The 14,812-nt window shown below is 30.0% G+C and overlaps 1 protein-coding gene and 1 pseudogene across 1 annotated transcript; both read left to right on the forward strand.

Moving 5' to 3' along the window:
- The first annotated feature begins 2,880 nt into the window (after window positions 1-2,880).
- LOC114415709 (peroxidase P7-like) lies at window positions 2,881-5,037 on the forward strand. Its single transcript, XM_028380537.1, has 4 exons — window positions 2,881-3,170; window positions 3,630-3,821; window positions 3,944-4,109; window positions 4,376-5,037. The coding sequence occupies exons 1-4, from the start codon at window positions 2,958-2,960 to the stop codon at window positions 4,765-4,767; spliced, it is 963 nt and encodes a 320-aa protein (XP_028236338.1). The 5' UTR covers window positions 2,881-2,957; the 3' UTR covers window positions 4,768-5,037.
- Window positions 5,038-8,446: 3,409 nt separating this feature from the next.
- On the forward strand, window positions 8,447-9,677 carry LOC114414332 (annotated as a pseudogene).
- Window positions 9,678-14,812: the final 5,135 nt, after the last annotated feature.

The following is a 14,812-nucleotide window of genomic DNA, read 5'->3' on the forward strand; positions in this document are numbered from 1 at the left end:
TTACAACATAAACTAAAATACTAGTTAAGCTAACTCAACTAGCTTCTACGTTTGATAAATATTTAAAAAGAATAAGCAAGCCTTGTTCCAATCGTTGTTGAATATATATTTTGAAAGGAAGAAGTACACGACGGAGAATGAAAGATGAACCTTAAATATCAAGCAAAAGCAAAGAGGTGTAAATTTATGATCAGTCAACGGAATTGAATTAATAATGTCTACCAACTTTTTGGCAAAAGATATTTTCTAAAGCATTAAAATAGTTACACTTCACAATAAAACTCAAAATTACTAATTAAATTAGAATAACTCAAACTAGTTCATCCATATATTCAACTAGTACAGAATAATGGCCCTTAATCGTTAATCAGAAAAAAAAAACATGACCCTTAGTCATTAACAAAATATTTAAGAAAAAAAATCATCAAGTTCATTTATATTTTTACCACTAGACTATTACGCATGTGATCTTTTTACTTAATAAAAATGTTATTAAAAACTTTTGATAATATTTAAAAATATTATCAAATATAAATAAATGTTATTAATATATTTTCATGATATTTTTATTGAATGTTGTATATAATTCATATCGTTAAAGATTTTGACATTAATTTTACACAACATTTGATAAAATATCACAAGAACATATTAGTAATATTTATTCATATTTAATGATGTATTTTAAGTGTTGTCAAAAAATTTTAAATTTTTTTTATTAATATTAAGAAAAAGATGTTTCTAAAGGTCATATATGTAATAGTGTAAGTTTTGAAATCAAACATTTGACATGTAAATTTTTGTTTTAGGCTTTAATATATTATGGAATAATTAAAAAATATGTTTAAAAAACATATCAATAGTTAGGCTTGTTACTTGCTATAATTTTGGGCTAACAAAAAAATAAAATATTATAATAAATATTATAAATATATATTAATTTAATTTAAATGTAATGATATTATAAATATTTTTATACAATTTCATCTAATAATAATAATAATAATAATAATTTATTATGTATGATAATTAAGATTGTTAATTTTTGTAAAAATTATTTTAAAACCCTTAATTATTTAAGATGTGCCTAATATATATCTTTTTCATTGTTTTATTAGACTGAGGCAACTGACTTCCTTTTATTATTATTTTTTTGAAGGAAGGCAACTGACTTCCTAATAAGTTGACAGATGAGTTTCTTAAAGTTGAAAAGAAATAGGAAATTAACACTATTATTCCAAACCTTTTGATCTGATATCCCTTCTAAAAATTCTCAGTTTTTTTCTTCATTTGTTCTCTTCGTGTTTATCATTTTAATTTCATGTGTGTACCCAAAAATATTTGACCAAATATTCTCAACTTTCAAAGTGTTGTTTTTAGAGCAAAATTAAATATAATGAAATATGAAACACATATACGCAACAATTAATAATTGTCTCAATCTAGCAGTGTAATTATGAAAGTCTTAAGAATTATGACTGCCCCAGACCCTAGTTAAGAGAAAATAAATGTCTCAATCTAGCAGTGTAAGAATTGAATGAAGGACTGAGCCACTGTCCCAAGGTGATTTTCACTTAGTTAAGATATATAAATTATTGTCATCACAATGTATTGAAATTAGACTGTCATATTATTCATAATAATATTTAATTTTTGTTATATAAAGCTATATTAACATAAAGAAACTTAAGAACTAATGTTTTTTTTATTAGTATAACATTTTTTTATGGTGATATTGTGATATTGTGATTGGTACAACGCTAGATTTGTCAAAGATATATTAAGGTGTGATTAATAATCATGTGGGCATTATACTATTATTATAGTACTCGATCATATATTTGTGAGGCTATAGTTAAGTAAAGCTTCTGACCTAAATCTTACCAAAATCAGACAGGCGAAGTTTCTTACTATCTTACTTAGCTTAAACGTAATTATATGATAGGCTGAATGGGCCATGAAAACATGAGAGGCTTTGTCTTGTGGCATTCACACGACTAGGTAAAACCCGCGTTGAGATGTAGTACAAGCATGGCCAGCAGAGAGATAAGATAATGAAATTGCAAAAGGTGTTACTATTATTAATATTTTGGTTGAGTAAACTTGCAAAAGTAACCTTACCAAACAAAGATTCTCTCAACTATAGTCAATTACGCATGACTAAAATAAGATTATAGTAGTATATGCATGTTTTGGTTTTTGGAATATTTAATTTAACGAAGCAGTCAAATTTGCCTTTGGCTTTGTTCTGTCGCATAATTTGGATATAGTATATAATAGAAAATGTCTTACATCAAAGCGTTATATGATGGGGCCCTCCAGAGGAAAATAGTTTACCAAACAATTGTAGACATTTGACAAATCAAGGCAAAGGAGGCAGCTAGTCGTTGGATTCACAGAACAATGACGCGGGTTTTCACTTCGTTATCTTTGAATTCATTAAAATCGAATCTCTCACCTATACCACCCCGTTTTTCTATTCCATCATATTCAAAATTCATAAATGAATTAGTTACGGTTACCATAATACTTTTTTAATTAATAAAAATTGTTTAAGTTGATAAGAAATAATCTTATATCTCATACCCACATGAATTTAATTTTCACATGTGAAATTTTATTAATAAGTAATATATAAATATTTTTACAAATACTCTTTCAAACTTGAGACTTAACTTGATAAATTTTAGAATCTAACTCACTTAAACTTTCAAAATCATAATACCTTTTTGAAAATTCTTATAATAGCCAATTAAATTTCCCATCGAACTAACAACTTGTCCATATTCTACGTGGTAGGTTAGGCTACCTTTGAGACAAATTACCTTGAGACAAATGCAATTGAGAACCCTTCCTAGGGACCATTATAAATAGAGAACTTCCATTAACCGATAAACCACACCCTCTCAAGCAAACACAAACACTTGAAGTACTAAGTTAGTGTTTTTGAGCAAACTATGGCTTCGTTTTGTTCTAGATTGACCATTTGTTTGGCTCTGTTTGTCCTCATATTGGGGAGTGCCAATGCCCAACTTTCTACAAACTTCTACTACCATTCGTGTCCAAACCTCTTCTCCACTGTGAAATCCACAGTGCAATCTGCCATATCAAAGGAGACCCGCATGGGTGCTTCTCTCCTCCGCCTGTTCTTCCACGATTGCTTTGTCAATGTAATTTATATGCACCTTCTCAAACATACATATAAATATGCTAATCAGCATACCTATAGCTTCAGGCTTTTGCTTCTACCCCATGCATGCAGCAACTATGTTTTTTTTTTTTTTGTGATTCATCAACTAATTTTTTTGAACAACACAAGTTACTTTTATTTTAGATATCATCTGAGAAAATCTCGTCATACATAATCATGCCATGTGAACTGCTAACTCATTTAAAAAATTAAATCCTTTACTGTTAAGAACCTTCTTACTTCTTAGCTAGCTAACAAGTTAAAAATGATAATTTTTTTTTAAAAAAAGTTATTAAGAACCTTGGTGAGGATTAATATTTTTCATCTTATTTACTTGTAGCCTGCAACTTTTAAGTTTTTACTGCTTGATTCAAATTTTTGGTTTACCAAAAGAAAGGGAGGGCTGGAATATTTATGAATAAAACCTTAACAAATGCAGGGATGTGATGGTTCAATTCTATTGGATGACACATCAAGCTTCACCGGAGAGAAGAACGCAAACCCCAACAGGAACTCTGCTCGTGGATACGAGGTCATTGACAACATTAAATCAGCCGTGGAGAAAGCATGTCCAGGAGTTGTCTCCTGCGCAGATATCCTTGCCATAGCTGCCAGAGACTCTGTTCAGATCGTAAGTGGCCAAAAAACCAACAAAAACACATTAAACTAAATCATTAAATTAATTACTAATTTAGTACAACACATGCAAGAATGTGAATTTAAATGTTTTGTTGATTTTGATCATCATATTAGCTTGGAGGCCCTAGTTGGAATGTTAAAGTTGGAAGAAGAGACGCTAGAACTGCTAGCCAATCTGCTGCTAACAATGGCATCCCTCCACCCACTTCAAACCTTAACCAACTCATCTCAAGATTCAGCGCTCTTGGACTTTCCACCAAGGACTTGGTCGCCTTGTCCGGTACAAAACATATATCACATATTTTTCCAATTGATAATAACATTTCAATCATATAGTAAAATTTCTTAATTAATCAGGGATATGAGAAATGTTAGTCACACACTCAGTTGAAATTTATTGGAGATGACAACTTTTGTGGATTTCACATCAAATATTTAATGATTCTCTATTCTAATTTTGTATTTTGCAATAAACTTTAATCAATTACAGAAAATGTATTTGTAGCACTGCTAACATTGCATGTTATATAATTTTTCTTTCGTTAGGTGGTCACACAATTGGACAAGCAAGGTGCACAAACTTCAGAGCCCGCATCTACAACGAGAGCAACATAGACACCGCATTTGCAAGGACAAGGCAACAAAGCTGCCCAAGAACATCAGGGTCAGGGGACAATAATCTTGCAACGCTTGATCTTCAAACTCCAACCGAATTCGACAACTACTACTTCAAGAATCTTGTTCAGAAGAAGGGTCTCCTCCACTCTGATCAGCAACTGTTCAATGGTGGGTCCACCGACTCCATTGTGCGTGGCTACAGCACCAACCCGAGCTCCTTCTCCTCTGACTTCGCCGCCGCCATGATCAAGATGGGAGACATTAGTCCTCTCACTGGCTCCAACGGAGAAATCAGGAAGAATTGTAGAAGGATTAACTAATTACTAATTGAGTCTCCAATATTAAGGGTCCTACTACACATACGCAAGCAATTTAATTGTGTTTAATAAGTTGTTAAAACATGTTTTGGTTGTGTTTTGGATTCCGTGGTGGGTTAATTTCCTAGTGTAGTTGCTGTTATCAATGCCGTATACGTTAGTGTGTGTTCTACTTCCCTTTATTTTTGTCTCTTTTTTACTTTTCCTTGACTATATTGTAGGAAAAAAAATCCTTTATCAAGAATTTATCAAGAACAGAGTTTGCTTTTTTAATCTCCCCTTCATAACATTTCATCAGAATTCAGTTTTGCTTTTGCTTCTAAATTACGTTTATGTCAAGGATCATGGGTAAGGTATTATATACAGTACCCCTTGCATAGTCACGTTTGAAAAAATTATTCATACTTAGTTGACATCTCATAATCTTCTTGTTTGAAAAAAAATACTCATATCTATCCCATATTTGCTATATAAGTAACAATTTTAATTATCATTCTCTTCTCTTCTCATAAATCAATAAAAAATATTACTTAAAAATTGTTACAAATAAATTAAATATTTATTTTTAAATCATCCAACCATAAGTAATAACTAAACATTAAAAACATAATCATCCTTAACCATCAATATTTTATTTCTTAAACTTTATTAAATCTAACAATAAACTATAAGAACTAATTCTTAAACTTCAATAAGCAATACTATGTTTTAGTAATTAAATTAATAATTAATAAAATATATAATTATATATATAAGATATTTTAATTAAAACATTCATGTATAATATGTGTGGGTATGGACAGTTGAGTACTATAGTACTCATATTCAAACTCAAATCCAATCTCATTAAAATATTTAGTTTCAGTTCCATTTTGAATGAGGAGTATTTATTTTATCTATTTGTGAATATTTTTTGTGAGTATTCATTCAAATTTGAGTAGAATTATCATTCCTACTGTATGTTACTTTTTGAACTTACGATTTTCTTATAAAAAAATGTTTTTGAAACTTTTTCAGTTTTTTCTGTTTATTTTCTGACAAAATGCTAGTAATTTGTTTCAATTTGGTAAAACATGAATTTTCAATTTTATCAATTAATGTGTTTGGAAATATGTTTTATAACCTACGATTCACATCCAAGACGCATGTGAAAATCCTAAAAGCTATAACCAGTACCATCTACTTGATGTGAAAAATGACGGCTCTGGTCTTCTTCCAAACACGCTATAAATCATTCAAGTGTTCTCTTTTTTTTTTTTTATATTATGTTGGTTCAGGAAGTAGCCCCTCCACAAATGGGCCATAAAGAAAGGAGGAACTCTCCGAAAACTTTGTAATTTAGATGGTTTTGGAACCTTTAATCTTTTTTTAGGAGATTGGAACCTTTAATCTACTTGGACCAATAAATTAAAACACCTCATTTAGTGATGTATATGTCAGGTCTGTTTAGTTTATTAATTTCATCTTTTTATATTTCAATCCCTTTTGCATTTAAACTAATTTCTCCCTCCCTTACGTATCATTTTTAATATTTGGAGACATGTATTAATAAATACAATTAATATATTAAATTTTATTAAAAAAAGATAAATAGTTATTTTGGTCCTTTGAAAGGAAAGTATGTAGCGTCAATTAACATTTAGGAGCTCATCACGTGACACATAGAGACGAAAATGTCATGAAATTGATACTCACATGGACATATGAGCTAAATTGCTGACAAATACTTCTATAAATTTAACAACTTATTGGTATTTTCTTCCGTCAATTATACAACTTACTTAAAAATATATCCACAGAATATGTAAACCTAATTATTTGACATCAACAACAAGATCCATGCACCAACAACATATTAGATTTAGAAGTTTATGATTTTGTTATTGCATGTGTTGTTGGTGCATGCATTTTGTTACTGATATCAACTAATTGGATTTATATTTCATGAATATATTTGTTAGTAAGTTTTATAATTGAAGGATGAAAATCTCAATGTTGTTAAATTATGAATGTATTTGTTAATAACTTTAGTCCCTATGTCCATGTGAACATCAATTTTGTGGCATTTTTGCCCTTACATGTCACGCAGCTGAGTTTCTAAACATTAATGAACTAAAGTTAACGGTGAAACATATTTGTTTCACGTTTTATACTTTTGGAAATTAAATTTTTCCTTTTCATCTTTCTGAGACAGATTTGTCAATGCCACATATTTTCAAGAATGAAAATGATTATTTATTCAAAAAAATATACCTAACTTCCTAATATAATTAATTACCTGGCTCCAAAAATGTTATGTCAAGCAAGATCACGACAGATAAAAAGGTGGAAAGAATGAAATTGAAACACCCCTAATCTAATTCTAGCTCTGTCTTTGAGTTTGGATAGTTTGTTTTTTGTTTTTTTTAATCAGCAAATGTTACTATACAAGAATGTTAATTTTTTTTTAAAAGAGGATCAAACTCATGTTTTTTCTTAACCATCCAACTCAGTGTATGACATATCTCTCTTTGAGTTTGGAGAGTGTTTTGACATATTCCTCATTTCATCTTTCCATGACCCCTAATCTCCACACGTATCTTTCAAAATATAAGCTTATCTTTAGGGGTGTTCGTGGGCCAATTCGGGTTAGTTTTAGTCAAATTTAGGACCCAATCCAATCAAATTTGATCCAAAGGTTCAGTTCGATTTTCACATTTTTTTTAAAACTCAACCCAACCCATTCATGAACGATTTAATTTAATTCAAACCAACAAGTTAACCATTTAAATTTGATTTTTTTCTTCTTAGAACTACTATTTTATATCATGATTCATTTAAATATTCAATACAATTAATACAATATTATCAAATGTTTGAAAGTAGTAAAATTGATTCATTTAATATCATCAACATAATATTCTAAAATAGACCAATACAAATTAAAACAAAATATTCTTCAACGAAATTTATTATAATAGTCTGAATCACAACTATTTCATACAAATTAAATTCTTACATTAAGCTTTGCTAAAATTAGATTTGCTGCGACTAGATTTGCTACAATCAAATTTGTTGCAATTAGATTTGTTGAAACAAATGAACAAAATGTGATCCATTAATATTATAAACATGATAAAAAAATAAATATGTAAAAAGGTGAAATAAATAACAATGGATCAAAGTAATAGGAGTTTCAACACTAATAGCCCCAACAACTGCAGTTCTAGTACTTGGAGTTCCAATATTAACAGTATTTAAAGTCAAACCAAACAACTCTAAATTTTTTTATTGGTTTTGATCGGTTCGGTTCGATTCGATTTTAATCGTATCTATAAATCTAAACCCGTGACTCAACTTGTATATGAACGGTTTTAGCCGGTTCGGTTTTGACTCAAATAAATAAATGATCCAACCCAAACTGCTCGAATCGGTTTGAGTCAATTCGAATTCACGGATGATCTGTACCCGTAAACACTGATACTTATCTTTGATACCTATTCACATGGTGCCTTGAATATAATTAATTACCTTTAAAAGAGGTCACATGTGAGAGCTAAAATATGCCCTTAAGTTATTCTTCTTTGAGTCTTTCACATGCATTTCTGTTGTTTAGTTTCTTTTCATTTCTCTCCTTATAAGCAATAAAAAGGGTCAAAGCATATAACTTCACTTCAACTATAGATACTCTCCATCTCAAAAAATGGGTGGTATTATAGCTGGCCATCTTCCTCTAATAGTTATGATAGGTTTGCAAATTCACTATGCAGCACTTAACATCTTCACAAGAGCAGTTCTGTTAGACGGGTTGAGTACAGTAGTCTTTGTAGTGTACGGGCACGGCATAGCCACTGTCTTTGGCGCCTATGTTACTCTCTCCTAAGAGGTAATAATTAGACCACTTTTCAATTCTTCCTCTCATTAGCACACTCTCATCCTTATTTAATCATTCACATAGTCACATACATGCTTGCTTTTGATGACAGGAGACAATAAAGAGTTTATTGGGATTCAGAAGCTTCTCTTTGATGTTTGTGACTGCTCTTGTTGGGTACAGTTTGCCAAAATCATTTGTAACATAATTAACATGCTGTTGCTTTTGTGACCAAAAAAATTAAAAACTTACCCTAATTTTTTTTTCCTTGCAGAATCACAGTAAATCAGAATGCATAATTTAGAGGTTTATATTATGCATCTTCTAGTGCAGCTACCGCAATGAGTAATCTGACACCTGCATTAACGTTTGTAATTGCAACAATTGTAGGGTAATGGCTCTGACTCGTGAGCACATACATGCAGTCTTCAAATATGACAAAAAAAATTAATTAAATCACGAATTACTTAAGCTAAAATAGAATATAATTAACAGTGCCGCAGTAAATCATAATTTTTGCTAACATTTGTTTTCTTAGCATGGAATTGAATGAGTTAGATTTGAAAAATTGATCTACGAGGCTTAAGAAGCCTGGCCAAAATACTAGGGACAGTTTGTTGTGGGAGTGGAGCCTTGACCATGACATTGATCAAAGGACAGAAGATGTTACACATTGAGCTCCTTCCAGCTTCTATGCATCTCACTAGCAATGGAGGTGAGGATTATTGACTGCTGGGTTGTCTATTGCTCTTAGCAAGTAGTTTTTTTTGGGCATGTTGGATGATCCTGCAGGTAAATTACCATATATCTACTTTCTCTTTTATTACATTTCCATCCCATTATTGTTATTTCTATCTTTATTTTTCATCACATCATTTACGTACCATTTTTCATAAAAACCAGAATAATTTTGGATGATTCTTTTCTCCATCAGTGGGGATCTGACTAAACTTCAACTGAACAGGTACCAATTGCTTCATGCTGTCCAGACCATTTATTATCAACCTTCGGGATGTGTCTCTTCTTTCTTCATCTTTCTTTGTGTGTTTCTAAACTTTAACTATTGATTTAAAAAATAAATGTTTCAAAATCTTTAGTTTTTTTCTCAAAATAATTATTTGAATAAAGATGGGTGATCATCTCTATTCTAGTTGACATCCAAAAAGATTAAAAGAGAGAGAAATAATAAGTGTTAATATTATAGATGTGATAGATAATATCACGTGAAAATGTAATAGGATAAAGATATATAGAAAAATAATGTGTTAATGAGTTAATTTAGAGAGATAAAGAATTTAAGTTTAATTAATCTTTATTATTTTATGAAATAAGGAACTCGAACAGCGGTTAGCTTCTTTGCTCAATCATGGTGCATCTCAAAAAGAGGTTTCCTATACACCAGAGAAGGGTCATATTAAGGAGAGAGAGACTCATTTGACAGCAAAAAATAGTTACAAAACATTGAGAGAGAAATGAGAGAAAAAATCATTGTGATCTTCGCACACCCACCAAAGAGTGTTTTTAAGATTTCAATTATGGATTTGTTCACCGTTGGATTGAGCTCATTTTTGGACAGCAGGTTCTACATACATGATGTTTTAAATTGTTCGGTTAGATCGTCAAAAAAATATCTGGAGAGATATAAGTATTTCACATTTTCTGCTATATATTTTAGGGTTTTATCTTCTTGTATTTATTGAACCAATTGTGGGTATGTTTTGATTTGGCTGTTTGTAGTCCATTTGAGTACACTTGTTGGAGAATTTCTTGTATCTTTATTGATTATAGTGAAGTTATTTCTTTGATCTAGACGACCCGTGATTTTTACCTTTGCATTGAGAGATTTTGCATGTTAAACAAATTATGTCTCTTGTGTGTTTTTGATTTCTATTTTGTTCTCTATATTTTATTGGTGCTTCTCATAAGTTCTTGTAAATTTAGAAAATTTATTTTCACGGCCTATTATATAAGGTAATACACTATTATTTTTATCCCATTTATATTATACTTTGTTCATATGAATAAACTCAAACAATATTATATATATGTTTGGCCTAATCACATGCACAACTCATTTTTAGTTTGATAGGCGCTGTTGGAGTTATTGTTGGTTTATATATTGTGCTTTGGGGTAAAACCAAAGAGTGTGCAGAGATTAAACAATAGGCACCGCAATCAAACTCGCAAGATGAAGACACAAGGAGTAGAATAGATTTGGAAGAACCGCTTCTGTCAGAGAAGTCTGAACATGCAGCGGAAGCAGAGAGAAAGGTGTAGCATCTGAAGCACCGATACTTAAATTTGTTTTATGTATCAAATACGTATTTGATATCCATGATACTTCATCAGTATGTCCAACATGTGCCGGTGAAGTATCAAGCCTTTAAAAATAGTGATGAAAACATAATAATAGAAAGAAAAAAATAGTGACGAAAATTCAATATAATTACATATTACTATATGAGCTATAAAAGCATATACAATATACAAAATAAAAACATGTCTCGGATATCCATCGATCACAGGTGTACCTAACTATAACAAAAGAAGTTTTATTCAAGCTCATGGCCTTGGACTAATGGTAATTATGTAAAAGTGATAATATGTCTTGTGAGAAAAAGTAAGAATTGATTTTTGTTTCCTTGCATATCATTTTCTTACCAAACAATCCATCCTTCCGATTTTGTCAAGTAAATTAAGATGTCACCGTATCTCGGGATGGAGGGAAGGATAAGCTAGAGTAGTCTCTAATCCAATAAATTAGAAGCGATCTCTAATCTCTGACCCAAAACTTAAAAAAATTGTCCCTACTAAAAACATACTTTCGGTCAAAGTCAAATCAAAGCTTGGTAAGAGGCAGCCTTAAGCACCTCATACAAACAGTAATACATTTTAATTATATAAAAAATTAAAATTAGTGAAATAGAATAAACCCATTCCATTCTGTTTACTTTTGAGCTACGTGGTCATAATCAGGTTTTAAAATTTGAAACAGAGGAATCCTGAGTTAATTAATAATAATTTTTCTTGTGGTTGACTGAGTAAATGATTCTGCGTCAGCTTGTGTGGATTCGATAGTCTATAAGACTAGTCATAGTTAGAATTGGGTCACTTTAGCCCAAAAAACTCGGGCTTTGATATTAACTTGTAGACTTTCTGGACAAGAAGGAGAAGGCTAGTAGTTGTAGCCTAGTACAAAGCGGGCAACAAGAAAGTGAAAAAAATTAAGAGAAAATGAAAGGAAAGTGTAATTAACAAGACTTTACTTTCTGTATGCTCTCTAAAAAAATTCTGTATGTTTGCATTGTTGTTAGGATGGATTCTAGGGTGAGGGACCTCAAATTCTCAACTATGGTATCATAGATATAGATCTTTTAAAGTTAGTCATCTTCTCAAATTCTCATAAGAGAGAATAAATTTATCTTAACGTATAACATTTATTATAAAGTAATTAAAGATATTTAGATAAAATAATTAATACAAGAGGTAACTTCAAAAGAATTTTATAAAATTTTTTTAGAAAAAGAATCTTATATTTAAGGAGAAAGATAGTATTAATTTTTATTTTTTACTTAAAATTTCTTTGTACTTTTTTTTTGTTTTTTAGAAACTTTTTTTTTTGTCTATCCTACCACTCTTGGCTAGTGATGCCTAGTTCTTTCTTTTACGTCCTCCGCTCTCACACCCAAAAAATGACAACATGCATGCAAAGTTAAGTTTTATTCATAAATAATATATTTAACGAAATTTTAATTAATTTACGTTCAGACATATATAGCTTTAAGTCTCAAACCATAATTTGTACAGAAGTGAAGAAAGATATATACTTTTTTGTTGAGTCAAACAATAACTTGTAAATTTATATTACACAAACATTCAACTTATAGCTTAACTTTGTAAAACAAAATTGTACCTTAATTTACACTGATTTATATGTCTTTAAGAATTAGTGTGATACTGAAGTTGGAAAACTCTTGGACCAAGCCAACTTATTCCTTGTCTATACTCCTATCCTATGCATGCACGTTCTAGGTAAAGTCCTACAAAATATGGCAAAAGATTTGTTGTCAAAGTAAGGGCGTTCACTTATTTCTTCAGTTCTTTTTTACTAGAGCCAGGACGGGCTTCCTAGTGCATCCTGCCTTTCTACTTAAGATTTTTTTAAAATTATTTTATATTTTAAGTGTACCTGTATTTTGTTGATTTCCTTTGACTTTGGAGCGTTGCAAAACCATCCAAAGGATGATGCTGATCCCCGTACATACCAAGTCTTCGGATTTAAAAATACACATTTAGGATAGACTGGACACAACTCACTTTAGTAATTTAATTAATAATTAAGTCGACGTAGTTAATTAGAAATGTTTTATTATATTGAGTACTTATCCTATATACATATCTCTCCACAAATTACCCTTTAAACATTAAGAATAAGTTTAATATATCTGTAGAGCGTATAGACTATATGACCTAGTTTCAAATATATGCATGCACAAGCCTATGTACTTTTTTTTTTTTTTCTGTCTTCATTTGATCTTCTAAGCCATCTCAATCTTCATCCAAAACAAATATTATACGGAAAAGGATATCACTCTTTCACGATTCAGACCATATTGCATCCTTTACGTCCTAATATAAAACAAATTAACAATCATTTTCTTTGACTTTATGTTGCACAAGAATTTATTTTGATCAATTCCCTATTAGGTGATTGCCCACATGCCACATGAAATTTTGTGGCTATAGATATTATAATATATACTCAGACATTAACTGATTAACATACCTACATAATATACTTATTACATTTTATAATTAATTAAAATTTAAAAAACTCGAATACTTTTTAATTAAATGAATTAATTCTTTATAATATTTTATAATTAAGTTAGCGCACGTGACATTGAGTTTTATTGTTTCAATACATTTATGCTTTTAATCAATGCTTTATCTATTAGTTCTCCATTAAATATTAGTAGTTTTTCATCATTTAATATTAGATTTATAATAGCATTAATTGTTTTTATTTGTCAAATAAACACATAAGTTATATTCAAGTTAGAATATGTGTTAAGAGAGTTTCTTGAAGGGTTTCTTAAGTATATAGTTTCTTTTCCAATGAAGTAAATTTATGTGGCAAAGAGAGTTTTTTAAAACTAAAATATATATTTTCTGTAAGAAATTGTTTCTTAGTAATAAAAATACAGTACATTATACTTGTATTTCCTATGTTTTTTTTTTCAAATTACACCCGACGCTCCTTCTTTTTTGCACCCTACAAAAAGTCTCTTAATTGTTTAGCTCACATTACACACAGACCCTCCCTCTTAAACACTGTTTAATAATTTAATAGAAAGTGGCAAATGCTGGTCATATGACTTTTAATGAAAATTTATGTCTAAAATATATTCATCTTCTTCCTCTTAACTCCATAAAAGACTTGACACCATTTTCAACCTCAAAATATTTTAACACTCTTCCTTCTTTTTCTTTTTTCTCTAATTGGACGTGAACCTAACTTTTTGTTGGACGTGAACTCGCCTTGTTGGTACACATGTGTTAACACCCTTCCTTCTTCTTCTTCCTTTTAGTTCAATTTTTTTTGGTATGTGTTGGGTCGTTTGGTTGTTGCATTTTTGTTGGACATGTTTTCAGCAATGTCTTGATTGAATATGATCATTTGTTTCAAATTTTAGTGTTTTGCTATTCCATTTGTGTTTTTTTATTCATTTCTTTGAAATATTTATTTTCGATGGCTAGGTGATTGATATAATGTCTTAATCAAGAGTTGTATCTTCTGTTGGTAATAATAAAGTAAGAGTCAAATATTAAAGGAAAAATTGTTATTGCCTTAAGAAAGGTCCATTCATAGATCAATTGTTAATTTATTATTGAGTATTTAACAAAGATGTTAGAACAATTTCGTCTGCTCATATATTTCAATTAACGTTAGTTAACAACATTAACAGAAGGGGTAAAAGTAATGTAAAAAAAGGGAGGGGTATCAAGTGTAATTTGAAAACAATACATGGGATGCAAGTATAACAAAGATGTTAAGACAATTTCGTCTGTTCACATATTTCAATTGACGTTATTTAACAATGTTAATAGAAGAAAAATAAAAGTAATTTTAAAAAAAAAGGAAACAGTATCGAGTGTAATTTGAGAAAAACACAAGAAACACGAGTGTAATTT

Source organism: Glycine soja, chromosome 6, assembly GCF_004193775.1.
Source record: "Glycine soja cultivar W05 chromosome 6, ASM419377v2, whole genome shotgun sequence".
NCBI lineage: Eukaryota > Viridiplantae > Streptophyta > Magnoliopsida > Fabales > Fabaceae > Glycine > Glycine soja.